Source organism: Leptidea sinapis, chromosome 6 (genome assembly GCF_905404315.1).
Source record: "Leptidea sinapis chromosome 6, ilLepSina1.1, whole genome shotgun sequence".
NCBI lineage: Eukaryota > Metazoa > Arthropoda > Insecta > Lepidoptera > Pieridae > Leptidea > Leptidea sinapis.
Window position 1 is genome coordinate 15,863,150 of NC_066270.1, and position 14,664 is coordinate 15,877,813.

Below are 14,664 nucleotides of genomic sequence, written 5' to 3' on the forward strand. Positions count from 1 at the left end.
TCTCTTGCAACACCAGAGGAATCACAGGAGCGTTGTCAGGGTTTTAGAAAGGTGTACGCGATTTTTTGAAGGTACCCGTGTCTGGTAACACCGCACAAGGAAGCTCATTCCACAGTTTGGTTGGACGAGGAATAATGTTCCTTAACCACACTTTAGGGTTACGCCACACATCCAGATGGTGGGGATGGTGGAGATAGTGGGATGATCTCCCTAACTAATGGCGAGTCGTGTGAAGGTGGAATTCGGCGGCCGGAATCTGGTAAAATGCTCTTCGGAACACTCCCCGTGATAAATGCGGTACAAGACACACAATGAAGAGACGTCCCTACGCAACGATCTAGTCGTGAACAGAGCACTGGGTCCCCGACAATTTGACCGTGTGCAACGTACAGCTGTCAAATGGATCGAGCTGATACTGGGGTGCGCCAGACAAGAGATGACAGCAATACCCATATGTGGCCGGACCTGCGCTTTGTAGAGCGCTAGAATGTGGGCCGGCTTGAAGTATTGCCGTGCTCTGTTTATGACGCCCAGCTTCTGCGAAGCCTTTGACCTCCAGATGACTACGGAATAGGCAAACGCTCGAAATTTCGAGACCCAGTATTGCGATACTCGGCGAGGCTTTAAGGGAAGTGTTGTCGAAGAGCAGTGATACGACAAATAGGGTTTTTTTTAAAGCGCAAACTTGAGTCTTCTGGGGGTTAAATTGGACAAGGTTCAATTTGCCCCATTCCGCGACCTTCACAAGAGAGGACTCGATAAAAGGCACAAGTTTCTCTCGGCACTGGATGACGTTTTCCCGAGCGAGACCTGCATGGCCTCACCAGTGCTGTCGTCATAGCAATGTATGTTGGAGTTGTCCAACATATCATTGATATGCAGAAGAAACAGTGTGAGAGATAGCACACAGCCTTCGGGAACTCCAGCGTTCACGGGCTTGGGATTCGAGCAATAACCGTCGATAACGACATGTATGCTGCGCCCAGTGAGGAAGCTGGAGCTCCACTTGCATAAGCTCTCGGGAAGCCCAAATGATGGAAGTTTTGCGGAAGCGCCTTGTGCAATACACGGTCAAAGGCCTTCGCTATATCCAGACTAACTACCCTTCTCCCATGCTTCTGCACCATGCCGCATGCCCCACATCTATGTGTTATAAGTTTGCCAGAGAATCACCCGCCGACCGATTAATATGAAAGCCATATTGTCGGTTGTTGATCAACTGGTGACCCTCTATATCAAGGTGTAGGCATAGTATTTTTGCTGTTTTATAGTGTCCAAACGGACGACGTAACGTGACGTATAACTTATTTGCAAAAATAATTATTTTAAAACATCTCTTGTTATATTTTCATTTCATACCTTTATTACAACTATCTTTTCTATTTGTGATTTTTGTTTACTTTAATCAATTTCTTTTTAAGGAGCTTCTGTTGCCTTATACACATATACTGAAGGCACCCAGTAAAGAAAAACGCAAAAGTATTCCAATGGCTTTCAACTTCTGGCTAGACATACCAAAGGAAAAAGCAAAATTCATATCAGATTATGTTTATATGATACACACGGCTTCATTAGTGTAAGTTAAAGATATACTTATTAAATGTACTTTATTAATCATGTTGTTAGCGACAACATTTTCTTGTTGAAATTTTTTCTTAAAGCAATGAATCTCTTGTACCTTGGTGTTACGGATGTTCATTGTCGGTTTCCTCACCACTTCCTTTTATGTTCCTTGCCCGTTTGCAAAAGACGATGGAGCCATAGGATATCTTACTTATTAGATCTTGAATACAGTAGAAAACTTACAAATAAGCGATTAGGTCCATCTTCGCCATAGACACAGTAGACATATGTTACTGTGCCATAGACTAAGAATAAACTAAGAATAAGCACATTAGCTCGATAACGTGTGATATCTAACTAACTTTAGCAATAACAAACATGTTAAAGTAGGTACCGGTTACGCAAAAAATGTGTTGCACCATTTGACAATTTTTAGATAACGTCACAACTTTAACAGTAACCGTCCAATCTTCGCCGGTTAAAGCTATTGTTAATTTAAAATAGCGACCTGTCAAAAGTTTCAAAGAAATATTCGGTTCCCACTGCTTCATTCTGCACGTATGTGTTTTTTTGATAAACCTAATTTTAAATGAACGTTGAGAGAGCATGTAGTGTATTAGCCACAGGTTGCCTGTAAAAAATGGGCAATTACCTGTAACTAATTGTCTGATATAAATTGCAACTGTATGTTTTTTTAATACGTCTTACAGGAAATTATGTAAAGAATTGAAAAAAATATGGTTGCCAGTCAGCCGCAACATTGAGGTTGTTGCAGTTAACAGTACCTAGTATACACCTCCCCCCCCCACCAGCATTGACTATTTACACACCCCTTTTTTAAATACAAAATTGAAGTTTTATTTTTTCTATTTTAATCCCTGGTGGCCATTAAAAAGTGGCCGGAAGCAGAAGTTTCCAGGATTTCATTAAACGATTCTCGCTCCAGTTAAGTGTGAGCACCTATAAGTTATTTAATAAATTTTACGTAATACAAGAAGTTATATTTTAGAATAAATGAGTATTTTCAATGAAAAGAATTGGTTTATTTATTAGTCTTCATAGTGTTTTTGTTCATTTAATAAACTTTATATATTATTCCTTAAACAAAACTAAAATATACAAGCTTTTATATTAATAATTTGAGATATTCATTCCGAAAAACTGAGAAGAATCCCTTGACCTTGATTGACCTTGAAGTGCGAGATCGCTTGTGTATGAAATAAAATATGACTATGCTATATTGGGACAAATTTTTTTTAAGTAAAGTTAAATTTTATTTTAACATAGTCCAAAATAAATAAACGACAAAGAAAACGTAGTTTCAAAGTCATTATTATTACATTACAAAGCAACTTACCAAATATTGAATAAACCTCGAAAAAAAAACAAAAATTCTTCGCACTTTATTATAAAATGAAATTGAAGTTGGTTGGTTGGTGGTTGCCAGTTACAAAATGGCCGCAAGCAGAGGTCGCTATGATTTCAATAAACAATTCTTGCTCCAAAGCGGTAAGAGTGAGCGCCAAAGAAGGTCCATTTGTTACATGATTGTACATAAATAAGGACAAAGCAACAACAATAATATACCTGGTTACACCTGGCAACCCTAATGTTGAGGCTGACTGAGTGCCAGCACTTATATTTTTCAATCCTTTACATAATTTCCTTCATAATGACGTAAAATTTATTTAAAAAAAACATAATATAGTTGCAATTTATATCAGAAAATTAATTATACTAAAATTACATGTAACAGCGGAATTTTTTTTTACAGGCAACTTATCGCTTATAAACTGCATACTCTCTCAAAGTTCATTTAAAATTATCAGAATCGAGTAGTGGGATCTTGTACGTGGTATTTTTAAGTTTAACTTTATGCCAAGAAATAACATGGTGCAACACATTCCGCAGGCTATGTTACAGTCAGCGTTTTTGTTAACGTTAAATTTGACATAAACCTTAAGAATAATGACAGCTAATAAGAAGCATACTGCTAAGAATTGTCAAACAAAAACGATAACAGTAGCAATACATTAGCTTACCTTTTATATCTTGCTATATTAGAGATCTTCATCTCATTCACACGTTTTCTCGTCTATACGTTAGTAAATTCTTAGTCTATGGTACATACTTATATTTAAAAAGAAATCAGTGCTACTTAAATTGAACCATGATGCATGCTTTGACCATGTCCCTTAACCGACAAAGTTGTCAATGTCAGCTTCAACGAGTATCTATTACCACATACAGCATACAGCCTTGTCACAATTTGAGGAGGTATTTAAAGAAGTTGTGCACGGTGATTTTAGGTGACCAAAAGTCTTAGCTCATTTTTTAAGTACCTTAAAATAAATTAAATTCAACACTGGTAATTAAGAAGTTGGAAAGCGAACAGAGAATTTATTTCTGAAATATTGAAAAAACTGTATTATTGAAAAAATATTTGGGCATTATTTAGGAATAAAAACAAAACTGAAATATTACGATTATCTTAAGACTGCTTCGATTAATCAATTACATAAAATATGTACAACTGGAGCGAATTAACATAACACCTCGCTCGATCTTGACGGTCGCCTTGCGAGGGCAGTAGCGATGGCAGAGTTAATCGTTAAAATTGTGAATTATAACGTTAATTATTATCATAACACTGTTAAAAATTTATAGTAACTACAGCGTTATATATATTACTGCGTAGTTATATAATTATCACTATTTGTTAATTTAATATAAGCACAACGTTTTATTTGTTTTTTTTTCGTGTTTATGGATCGATTACTAGGAGATGGGTTCTTTAGCCAAGTCTCTCTACCTAGCTACAACGTTTAGGTTTAATAATAAACTTTATCCTAAGACGTAAATATTATAATATTTACAGTAATTTTAATAAGAATAAATAAATCTAAACACTAGAACGTAACTCAATTTAAAGAATTCAAAAATATTTCTGAAACAAATAAAATTCGAATCAACTTGTCACGGCACCAGGTAGCGGTTATTTGAGTAACTATATACAAAGAGAAAACATAAGTTTACTTTTGCAATGTATATATTATGTACTATAAAATTTTAAGTTAGGTATCTTTGAACACTTAGAAAATAAAAAATTATTTTATCGTTCATAAAAATAGAACATACCGATGAATTGAGAACCTCCTCCCTTTTTGAAGTCGGTTAAAAATATCTATTTTTCTCAGTTTCTTTTTACGAATGAAACGCAATAACCCGTCACGAAAATTTGAGACGTTTTTGTTCAAGAAGAGGAGGAGGTTTTTGTTCAAGGAAGAGAGCGATTGACTTGATTGAGGAAGCTAGTAAGTAGAACATCTTCCCAACTAGCCTTGTATAATGCAAGCTTTTTTTTTGAAATTTATGATTTTTTTGAAATTTTTGAAAAAAAAATATGGATATTGAATCCGAGGTTCACGAGGGTGCAGAGAACGAATTTAGGATCATTTTTGAAATCCAAGATGGCCGTCGCGCAAATTTATGATTTCAAAAATATGGATATCGAATCCGAGGTTCTTGAGGGTGCAGAGACCTAATTTGGGATCATTTTTTAAATCCAAGATGGCCATCGCGAAAAAATATGATTTCAACAATATGGATATTGAATCCGAGGTTTCCGAGAGGCAGAGAACGAAGTTGGGATCATTTTTGAAATACAAAATGGCCGTCACGCAAATTTATGATTTCAATAATATGGATATTGAATTCGAGGTTCTCGAGGGTGCAGAGACCTAATTTGGGTTCATTTTTGAAATCCAAGATGGCCGCTGCGCAAAAATATGATATCTACAGTATGGATATCGAATCCGTGGTTTTCGAGGGGCAGAAAACAAATTTAAGATCTTTTTTTAAATCCAGTGTGCAAACCATGTGCCAATAAAGTAATGTGTAGGTACTTTGTACGCACGTCATTTTTTTTAAATAAAAGTAGACTTTAATCTACTTACAAATAAGATAACAATTTGTATTGTATTTTATTTAGCAATAAGAAGTGTTTTGGGTTATGTTGGTGGGAACGTTAGTGTACTAAACTTTAGAAAAAAAAGGAAGAAAAAATTTAATTTTTAAACGTATAAGTAGTATGTACAAATACAAAATATATAAAATAAAAATAAACTTAAGATTTAAATAAAAATAAACAAGCAAAATAGATGTAGTACTTGGAGTTAAGTTAGCTTTCATAGATGGCGTTAAACCATAGATCATCCAGTCTAAGGTCAATAAATAGTAATAGATTATACGTCATCTAGTACACAATTTAGAAGTCACTATCATAAAATATATAGTATTTCCAAATCAATCACTAATTCTATCTAGTATATTATTTACTAGGAGATATTGGTTTTCAATAGATGGCGCTGATCACAGATCACACTTAACTTATTATAATTAACTTAGAAAAATATATATTATTTTAGAGCTTAGGACATTTAATATTAAAACGCTTAAAGTTTTTTTTTCTAGGTCTGATACCTATTTATATTAATTGTTATAACTTTTAACACTAAGCTATAGCATCGTAGTTACCGTATACAAACCTATCTTGGATGACACCGACTCCAAAAATAACAATAATCGTAATGTAACTAGAATTAGATTAATTAATTAGATTGCATAAAAATACACAATTATTTTTATACTTTTTAGTGCACATTATATCTATTGTCTTGGAATCGTGTTTTTGAAGGCGGTTGTTTTTATTTGTTAAAATTATTTTTATTGTGTTTTATTTTTAGTGTATTTGAAGTACACTAACTAACAACTTGTCTAAATATGTGCAGATATACTAAATTTTTTAATGGAGCAATGAACGTAAGCGCTTAACTGAAGAGTTCCGTTACTTTGGCATGGATTCCGTAATCAGAACCTAAACAAACTCTCACCAAAATATCTATGAAGTATATCCTTTCCAATTAAAAAAGAATCATCGAAATCGGTTTGCGCGATATTGAGTTATCCGTAAATTTATCATTCAATTTGCTATACGTATGTATAGCAAATTTAAGACATTTATGATTTTTCTCATGGATGCCATTGTCAGATCTGACCAAATTACAATGGGACCACACGGGAAGCACCAGCTTTAAAAAAAAAGAAAGAATTATGAAAATCGGTATACCCAGTCGAAACTTTTGAGGTAACAAACATAAAAAAATGCCGACGAATTGAGAACTTCCTCCTTTTTTGAAGTCGGTTAAAAAAAATCTTATTCTAATTCTTAATAGATAAGGACCTTGAGTGCCCACAAATTATAATGAAGTTAATAATAATTAATGCAAATATTAGGAAATTAACAATAACACATCACAAATACAGAAAGAAAACAAAGAGAAAAAAAACAAACATGATGTCGCCTAATGTGGTTTCTAGTGTTCATAATTATTGTTAATTAATTGTTCCAAATATATATTATCTAATTCCTTTCACCTTTCCATGAAGAATGACTTATAAAATCTTTCATCAAAAGGTTGGATGACGTTTTGGATAATACTCCAGTTCGCCGTAACATTCCGGCTGCACACGTGGTTTATGGAATTCCACTTACAATCAGTGCCTCAATACAAGTCCTTGTGATTTCGTTGAAAAAGCTGCTGACTCTAGGACATCCTCAGGTATGTTAAAATTTCGTTCATTTATCACTAAGCCCCGAAGTCACTCCCGACTACGTCTTGAGCGTAGGATCCGTGCAAGCATTACTATCTGCTGATTGAACGTGGTCCATAAAACCATCATACAGATTCCTACTCTTAAAATTGCCAATGCAGCTACATATATATCCTTCCTAACTTCAATAGATATTCCAACATGCGGCATAAAAATATGTTCCTATAGGCACTCTTAAATGTTTATACTTCTCCCTAGTAGACTCGATTCTGAGAAAACTCAAAAACGAAAAAACTCGAGCAAAAGCTCTTGATTGTTCCGGCCTCACATTCAAAATATACATTGACAAACTTGAGTCACTGCTGACGAGATTTTTGAAACTCCTTATAAATAACAAAACTAAAAATAGCTGTAAAGGAGATTTTCGCAAATTTTTCAAAGTATGCAAAATTTTACCAGTCAGCCTTAAACACAAGTACCTTTTGGCAGTTAATATCCAAGACAGTCAGAAACATAATCAATTGCAGTCAAGTCATAGGTACAGCACGAGGTCGGTGTCATCTGGTAAACTAGAAGTACCCAGAGTTGCAAATTACTATGGCGAGAGAACAGTTTTGTAGGGTTTTGTTAACATTTGAATGTTATAATTTTATAAATAATAAAAAAATGTTAGGTATGCTTACTACGGTGTGTCTACATGAGGCGATGTCGTTTGTACTATCTCACGATGGTGATAGACGGCGTTTCAATAGGTGTGACTGTGATGTCCCGTGATACAGGAAAAGTCCGCGTGAAGCGTGGAGCAGTGTACCAGTGTGCACAATACTTCTCTCCATAGTACATCGCGCGGTAATACTCGAGTGGGAATCCGACTCTGGTAAAGACGATATCTTCCATACTAACTCTTCTTAAATCTATTCTAAAACCTTATTTGAGGCATATCGGCACAAGCTGCTTCCTGACGCCGCTAGGAAGGAAGACAGGAAGCTCCTGTCTTCGTAAGTTTTAACTTTCCCATATTTATGTTTGTTTAATTTAAACTATAATCCAAAACGCAACGATGCCATAAACATATAACTTTATAAGTACTTCTTGGACAGTTTTGTTTAATAAATTATTATAAGGTCTCATTTTCCATGGTAGATCAATCTAAAACAAGATTTAATGATTTTGATCAGATAATATTTTCTTTACGGAAAATTTACCACTTCTTAGTTTGGCTGTAATACTGCATTTATAGAAAATTTTCCATTCCGAAAATTCCAAATTAGCTTATTTACTAAAAATGTGAACTTAAGAAATAAATTGAATTCTTTATAATATACCATAACTTTTTAGATCGCATCATCTTTTTCTGACAATATTTTGGAAGCAGTCCGGGGTCAAGGAAAGGAAATCTTCTGGAGAGATAATTTTCAATGTCCAACTGAAGAACAGTACGAACGTATGATAGAACAGAGTAAGTTTTATTTTGTGAAACGTGAGTATCTCACATAATTTATCATGCCATTATTACGCATTACATTATTAATGTGCTACCAATCGACGTTATTTGACTACAAGAGCTATGGATCTTCGCAAATTGTCTCAAATCCAAACGTGTAATCCGCTCTTCATAGCATAGTTTCTGCATTTTCATGGATGACATTCAGTTACTACGTCACAATTTTCACAATTTCCGTGTCAGTGGAAACACGCCCTTAAACTTGTGTTTGCGTGCATAATTTATACTTCCTTGTACTATCTGTAGGTGAAAATGGCATTTTTTACGATGTTCAAGAGTCATATTTTCTTATGTCGTTAGTTGATCGAAAGAAAAGAAAACGTAGGGACATAGCTTTTGCATACGAAGATTTTGTGACAAAAAATCACCGCTCAAGAAGTATTATCCAGGGAGAAATAATAGGAATACGGAATAAAATATGGAATAAGGCTGCTAGCGTCCCCTCTTAATACGTCAAAAATGCGCTATTAAGCCTCCTCTCCACTATCGGCGATGATGGTTACTTGTAATTTGTATGATCGTCTATCATAGGCAAGTTAATCGTTGATCATCGTGTAAGCATCCACACGATCGTCTGTGATCATTAACTATTGACCGGCAGTCCTTCAAGATGGTCGTGTAGTTTATAGCTGCACTAATGGTAATGGTAGCACCATTCATTTAATTTCACTGTAAAACATTTACGTTTGCGATTCCATATTTCTGATAGTTCTGATAAACTTCTATGAATTTAAATGTTTCTTCAATTGACCACACCCAGTAGTCATTGCATCGTATGTTAATTAAAGGAAAATAAAACAACACCTTGACGACCGCGACGAGGCGAAGTACGTACGCCATCTCTCACTGTCCAGTATCTTCAGTGAATGAATGACCGACGATCGTGTGGACACGCGCATGCAACCACACGCAAATTCCCTTTGATACGTGACCGAAAAACCGACAAGTCACCGATCGCCGTCATCACTATGACGATGTTCGGATACGAACTCGGTACGACGCGTCTGTACCTATTGCACCGATGATAAAGAGGAACATTAGTGGCTATTCTCGACGCTTTTCTCTTTGGTTTTTAGCGGTAGATGAAAATTATTTTCAAATATGATCAATATAATCTTCATTTGCGTCTCTCTGTTTTCCTTTTTTTATATTTTTGTTTTAGAAAGTGCTAAAGTACTTCAAAAAGTGCTTTAAACGGCTGATCCATTTTGGTCGCAAATAGTACCCTAGTATACAAATTCGACAACAATTAAGGAAAAAATTAAAACGGTTCCACATTGAAGAATAATTTCTTCCCATTTAGATTTCAAAATTATGTTACCATTATGAGATATTTTGGAGGTACGTTTTACGCGGCGGTAAATCGTTTTAAAATTCTTAAATCTTGAAAAGGTTTCAGCAATTTTTCTCCAAATGGTAATGGCCAATAGAGAATAATTGACATGATTTTATACCTAATCATCCATACAAAACATTTATTATTTTTAGAGACCGGCCACGTGTTCAATCTGTTTGTTAGCTTGTTGTCATTATTTAGCAACAACAAGACGGACTATTCTCACCTCGCCAAGCTCCTGGGCACTTACTTTCAGCTTATTGACGATTATTGCAACATTACGAAGACTGAGGTAAGACATTTAATATACCCAAATATAAAATACTTAATTTTTTTTTTATTTATGACACACGCACACACCACTTTTATCACCACATAATAATATTTTTTATCCTGACAAATATTTCCGGCTACTAATCACATCTGTCCATTTATACTTGCTCAAATATCCGATGTCAATCTGAGTACTTTTATTAAGATTTCATATATTACATTCACGTATAGATATCTCAATGCCATTCTTCTTGACGCCTGCACTAATATTGAGATTGATAATCTATAAAGCATACTTAGACTTTACTTACGTGGGCTGAGTGCAAGCTCAGCATAATCTTTGATTCTGTATTCCTTGTCATATCATTTGACAGCTTGTTATGCTGAGCACGCTGAGCATAGGCAAATACCGCCCAAAGTTTCTCATTAGGTACACACAGTACATTCTAGATTATCCTAAAATAAACTTTAACAATTGAAATAAAACACTTTTAAAGGATTAAAACGCATTTAATTGTAACTGTATTTTTATATTAGATTTTTGCGTAATAGTTTATATTTTTTAGTTAAGCCGACCTTTCAAGTTGTCATATTTTTGAAGTTTCAAATACTATCTTTGACTCATTTCATCTGCAGTCCCCCTGAAAACGGAGTCTGGAAAGGTCTTGAAACGTCTGGTTAACTAAAATAAAAAACAATGTAACTTTTACACAAAAATCTAATGTAAAAACACAGTTACAATTACGTGTTTTTATTCCTTTAAAAGTGTTTTACTTAAAAGTGTAACACTCGCGTTAATCAAAGAAAATAATTAAAAAAAATATTTTATAAAAAGTAGGTAACAAATATTATTTCTATTTAACGGGTTGACAATTAATTTCAAGATCTGTTTCTATTTATGTTTCAGTTTTATTGCTAAAATGGGCCTTTAGGAGTTTAAAAATGTGCATACTGTTGCACTCTTTAATATTTTTAGGAAGCTTATTATACAGTTCAACACTTTCAAAAGTTATACTTCGTTTACCATAATTAGTTAAGTGGCGTAAGATTATATTGTTGGCACTTCTTAATCGTTGTAATTGGGGATATTTATTTTTTATTGTTAAGGTTATGTCTGTGTAATGTATTTTTTTAGATAATAATTTACGGATTAAGATACAAGTGTAGTATTTGTAGGTATTATTATGTTCATTAATTTTGTTTCTTTATATATTTTTTCTGTCGATGTTAAGAAATCATAGTTAAATAATACTTTAATCAATTTGTTTTGTGCCGTTTGTAGTACTTTAAGATTAGTATTAGCTGCTGATCCCCAGACTTGGATTAGGTAATCTAAGTGTGGCTTTATAAGGGAGTTAAAGATTAAATAACGAACTTTATGGGGCAGGCAACGTACAATACTGCGAAGGGCTCCAGTTAGTGATACTAATTTTGTTTTAATATTTTTAATATGTGGTTTCCATGTAAGCCTATTATCTAAAGTTAAACCTAAATATTTTTCGGAATCTGACCTACTTATAGTAATATTATTTATTTTTAGCTGTTCAAAGTCATAATTTTTTTTTATTTTTAGGTGCAAATATTACATAGTGGGTTTCGTTTATATTAAGGGTAAGCAAATTACATTGAAACCAGATATTAAGTATGTTAAGATCATTTTGGGCGTCTCGAATTATGTCTTCAATTTTATTTCCATAATAAAACAAGGTGGTATCATCAGCATATAGCGACAGTTCTCCTTTAAGGGCTAGTTTACTTATATTGTTTATATAAATCAGAAATAATATGGATCCAAGAATCGAGCCTTGAGGAACTCCATAAGTTATTAATTTTTGTTTGCTTTGGTATTCACCGATCTTCACTACTTGAAAACGATCAGTTAGATATGATTAAAAGATTTTGTGAGCGTAATCGGTGATACCTATATCTTTTAATTTGTTCAGAAGAATTTTGTGGCTAACCGTGTCGAAGGCTTTTTTTAGATAGATCTAAATATGCCCAGAAAAATTTTTCTGCCGTGTATATTATTTTTTATTTTAGTTACTAAGTCAACAGTAGCACATAATGTATTGGATTTTGATCTAAATCCGTATTGTTTAGGGTATAGATAATCAATGGAGCTCAAGTAGGATTCTAGCCGATTGTATATAATTTTCTCAAAGATTTTGGATAATACTGGGAGTACAGAAATGGGTCGATAATTGCTAGGATCTGTTTTGGTTCCTGATTTATAAATAGGAGTCACTTTGGCTGTTTTGAGAGACGCAGGAAAACTACCACTTTCTAAACAGATATTTACGCACCGACTAAGTTCGGCTATCTATTAGGTTCCATATCTTTGGTTTCTTGTTACATTCAGAGAATCTTTTATAATAGTAATTACTGTTCATAGTTTGTATTTCTTCTGAAACGGTTTTTCTTTCTTTTACGAACTTTTTCTCAATTTCCTCATCTTTTGGATTGCTTTTATGTTGTTTCCAGAGTATGTTCTTTTAATTTATTTTATGAATTATGCTTTTATTTACCCAGTCCTGTTTTGGAGGGTTCAGTATCCTAATTTTTTTTCTTTTGCAGTGCTGAATAGTTTGTTTCAATCTGTTTTCAAATTGTGCATAATTATCATTGCCATTCTCGTTGTTATGAATTCCTACAATTTTATTGAGTTTAGTATAATCAATGGTTTCATATTGTATTTTTTGTTTTGGTTCTGGTTCAAATTTATCTATTTCGAAGAATATATGTTTATGATCTGACATCGAGGATTCAATGACAGCCATATGAAACTGGTGACCCTTGAGATTAGTTCATACATGGTCTAGCAGGGTTTTCTTTTGTGGTGTTTCACGAGTACAGTGTTTAAAGTTGATCTTGTTGATAATTTTGAAACCATTTTCTTTGAGTGTATCCTTATAATCTTCTACTAAGTTGTCGGGGGCCAATAAATCAAAATTAAAGTCACCAAAAACTACTGCTCTTTTCTTGTTACTTATTTGTATTGAGAGAGTGTCTAGAAAGTTTTTGACATTTGTTCGACCAGGTTTATAAATGGCACCAATATGCAAATGTATCCATAAGAAGTGGTTATTATCCTGTGTAGAGTAGGGTCCTATTAACAGGCGGCAGTGTTGTCTTCAATAAAATTCAATATAGCTTCTTCAATATGTATATTACTTCATTGCATTAATTATTATAAGTGAACCGAACTACATGAGTTACAGACCGCTACTGAATATAAAAATAAAATATAATTGATGGGAACACAGTGTGGACACGCATACATAAACAAAATGCTGCCTTAAGCATATTTGCATACGTGTGTCCCTACACTATTCCCCCCCTTTTACAAAAAAACAAAGCAACTATAATTCATGGTACAAATACAATAATGAAAATAAAAAACGAAAAGGTAAAAATACATTTTCAGCTGTAACATTTACACACAATTATTACTAGGTGATATATTCACTGGTTAGTTTAATAATATTATATTTATTACAAAAAACATCACAAAATATAAATCTAATTCTACACATATCCTGCAGCACTCTGCGCAGGCTGGCCAATTTGTACGTTAGACTGTGCACGAGCCTGGTTGGCCTTGTCTACTTCACGGCGGAGCCAAGATCTGAAACGGCGGTGGCAAAAACCGCGCAAACCCAACAAAACCATGGTGATCACGATCACTGCTAAAACTATTACAACAATAACCATAGCATAGACATGGTCGTCTATCTTCCTTGAATCAATTTGTACGTTAGTAACTCCACCAGTTTTTTCTTTAGTTTGATAATTACCCATATTAATATATTAAAAAAAATACTATAACTGTACTGCTTCTACCTCACGTTAAAATGTAATAAATGATAATAAAAATTGTCCTAATAAGTACTGTATAAAAATGCTTATTCAGTGATCGTAATACCTATGTTGCAATAATTATAACACAATGCAATACATTACAATTATTTACTTAACCTACATTAAATTACAATGCATGCGATATTAATGCATAAAAAATAATATGATCATGTTTCTACTCTTGCACAACAACAAAATATGTAGAATTCGTACATTATAAAATTAATCATTTTTCTATGTTAAACATAAAGTGAAATAATTAACATTTAAAATTTTTCTCCAAAACTTAAATCTAACACATTATAATTAATTGACATGCAATATATGATAATACTTAGAAATAAAACAACAGTGAATATAGCTGATTCTGTGTGAACGTTCTACAGCGCGAATCGCACGGGTCGTCGAATTACACGCCCACTCCTTGTTACGCTTATGGGTGGCGCAAGCTGAATCGACTTCGTTGAAGTAGTATCATGTGTAATAATCGGATTGTGAACCTGCGGATCATCATTTA

General features: G+C 33.7%; 1 protein-coding gene across 1 annotated transcript in view; it reads left to right on the forward strand.

Annotated features, from left to right (window-relative positions):
* The first annotated feature begins 1,421 nt into the window (after positions 1–1,421).
* LOC126964839 (terpene synthase-like) overlaps positions 1,422–14,664 on the forward strand; it is an 86,982-nt gene continuing 73,739 nt past the window's right edge. The window contains exons 1-2 of the mRNA XM_050808157.1: positions 1,422–1,576; positions 7,040–7,184. Coding sequence (XP_050664114.1) covers positions 1,488–1,576; positions 7,040–7,184 — 234 coding nt within the window. The 5' untranslated portion in view covers positions 1,422–1,487. The remainder of the gene's footprint in view (positions 1,577–7,039; positions 7,185–14,664) is intronic.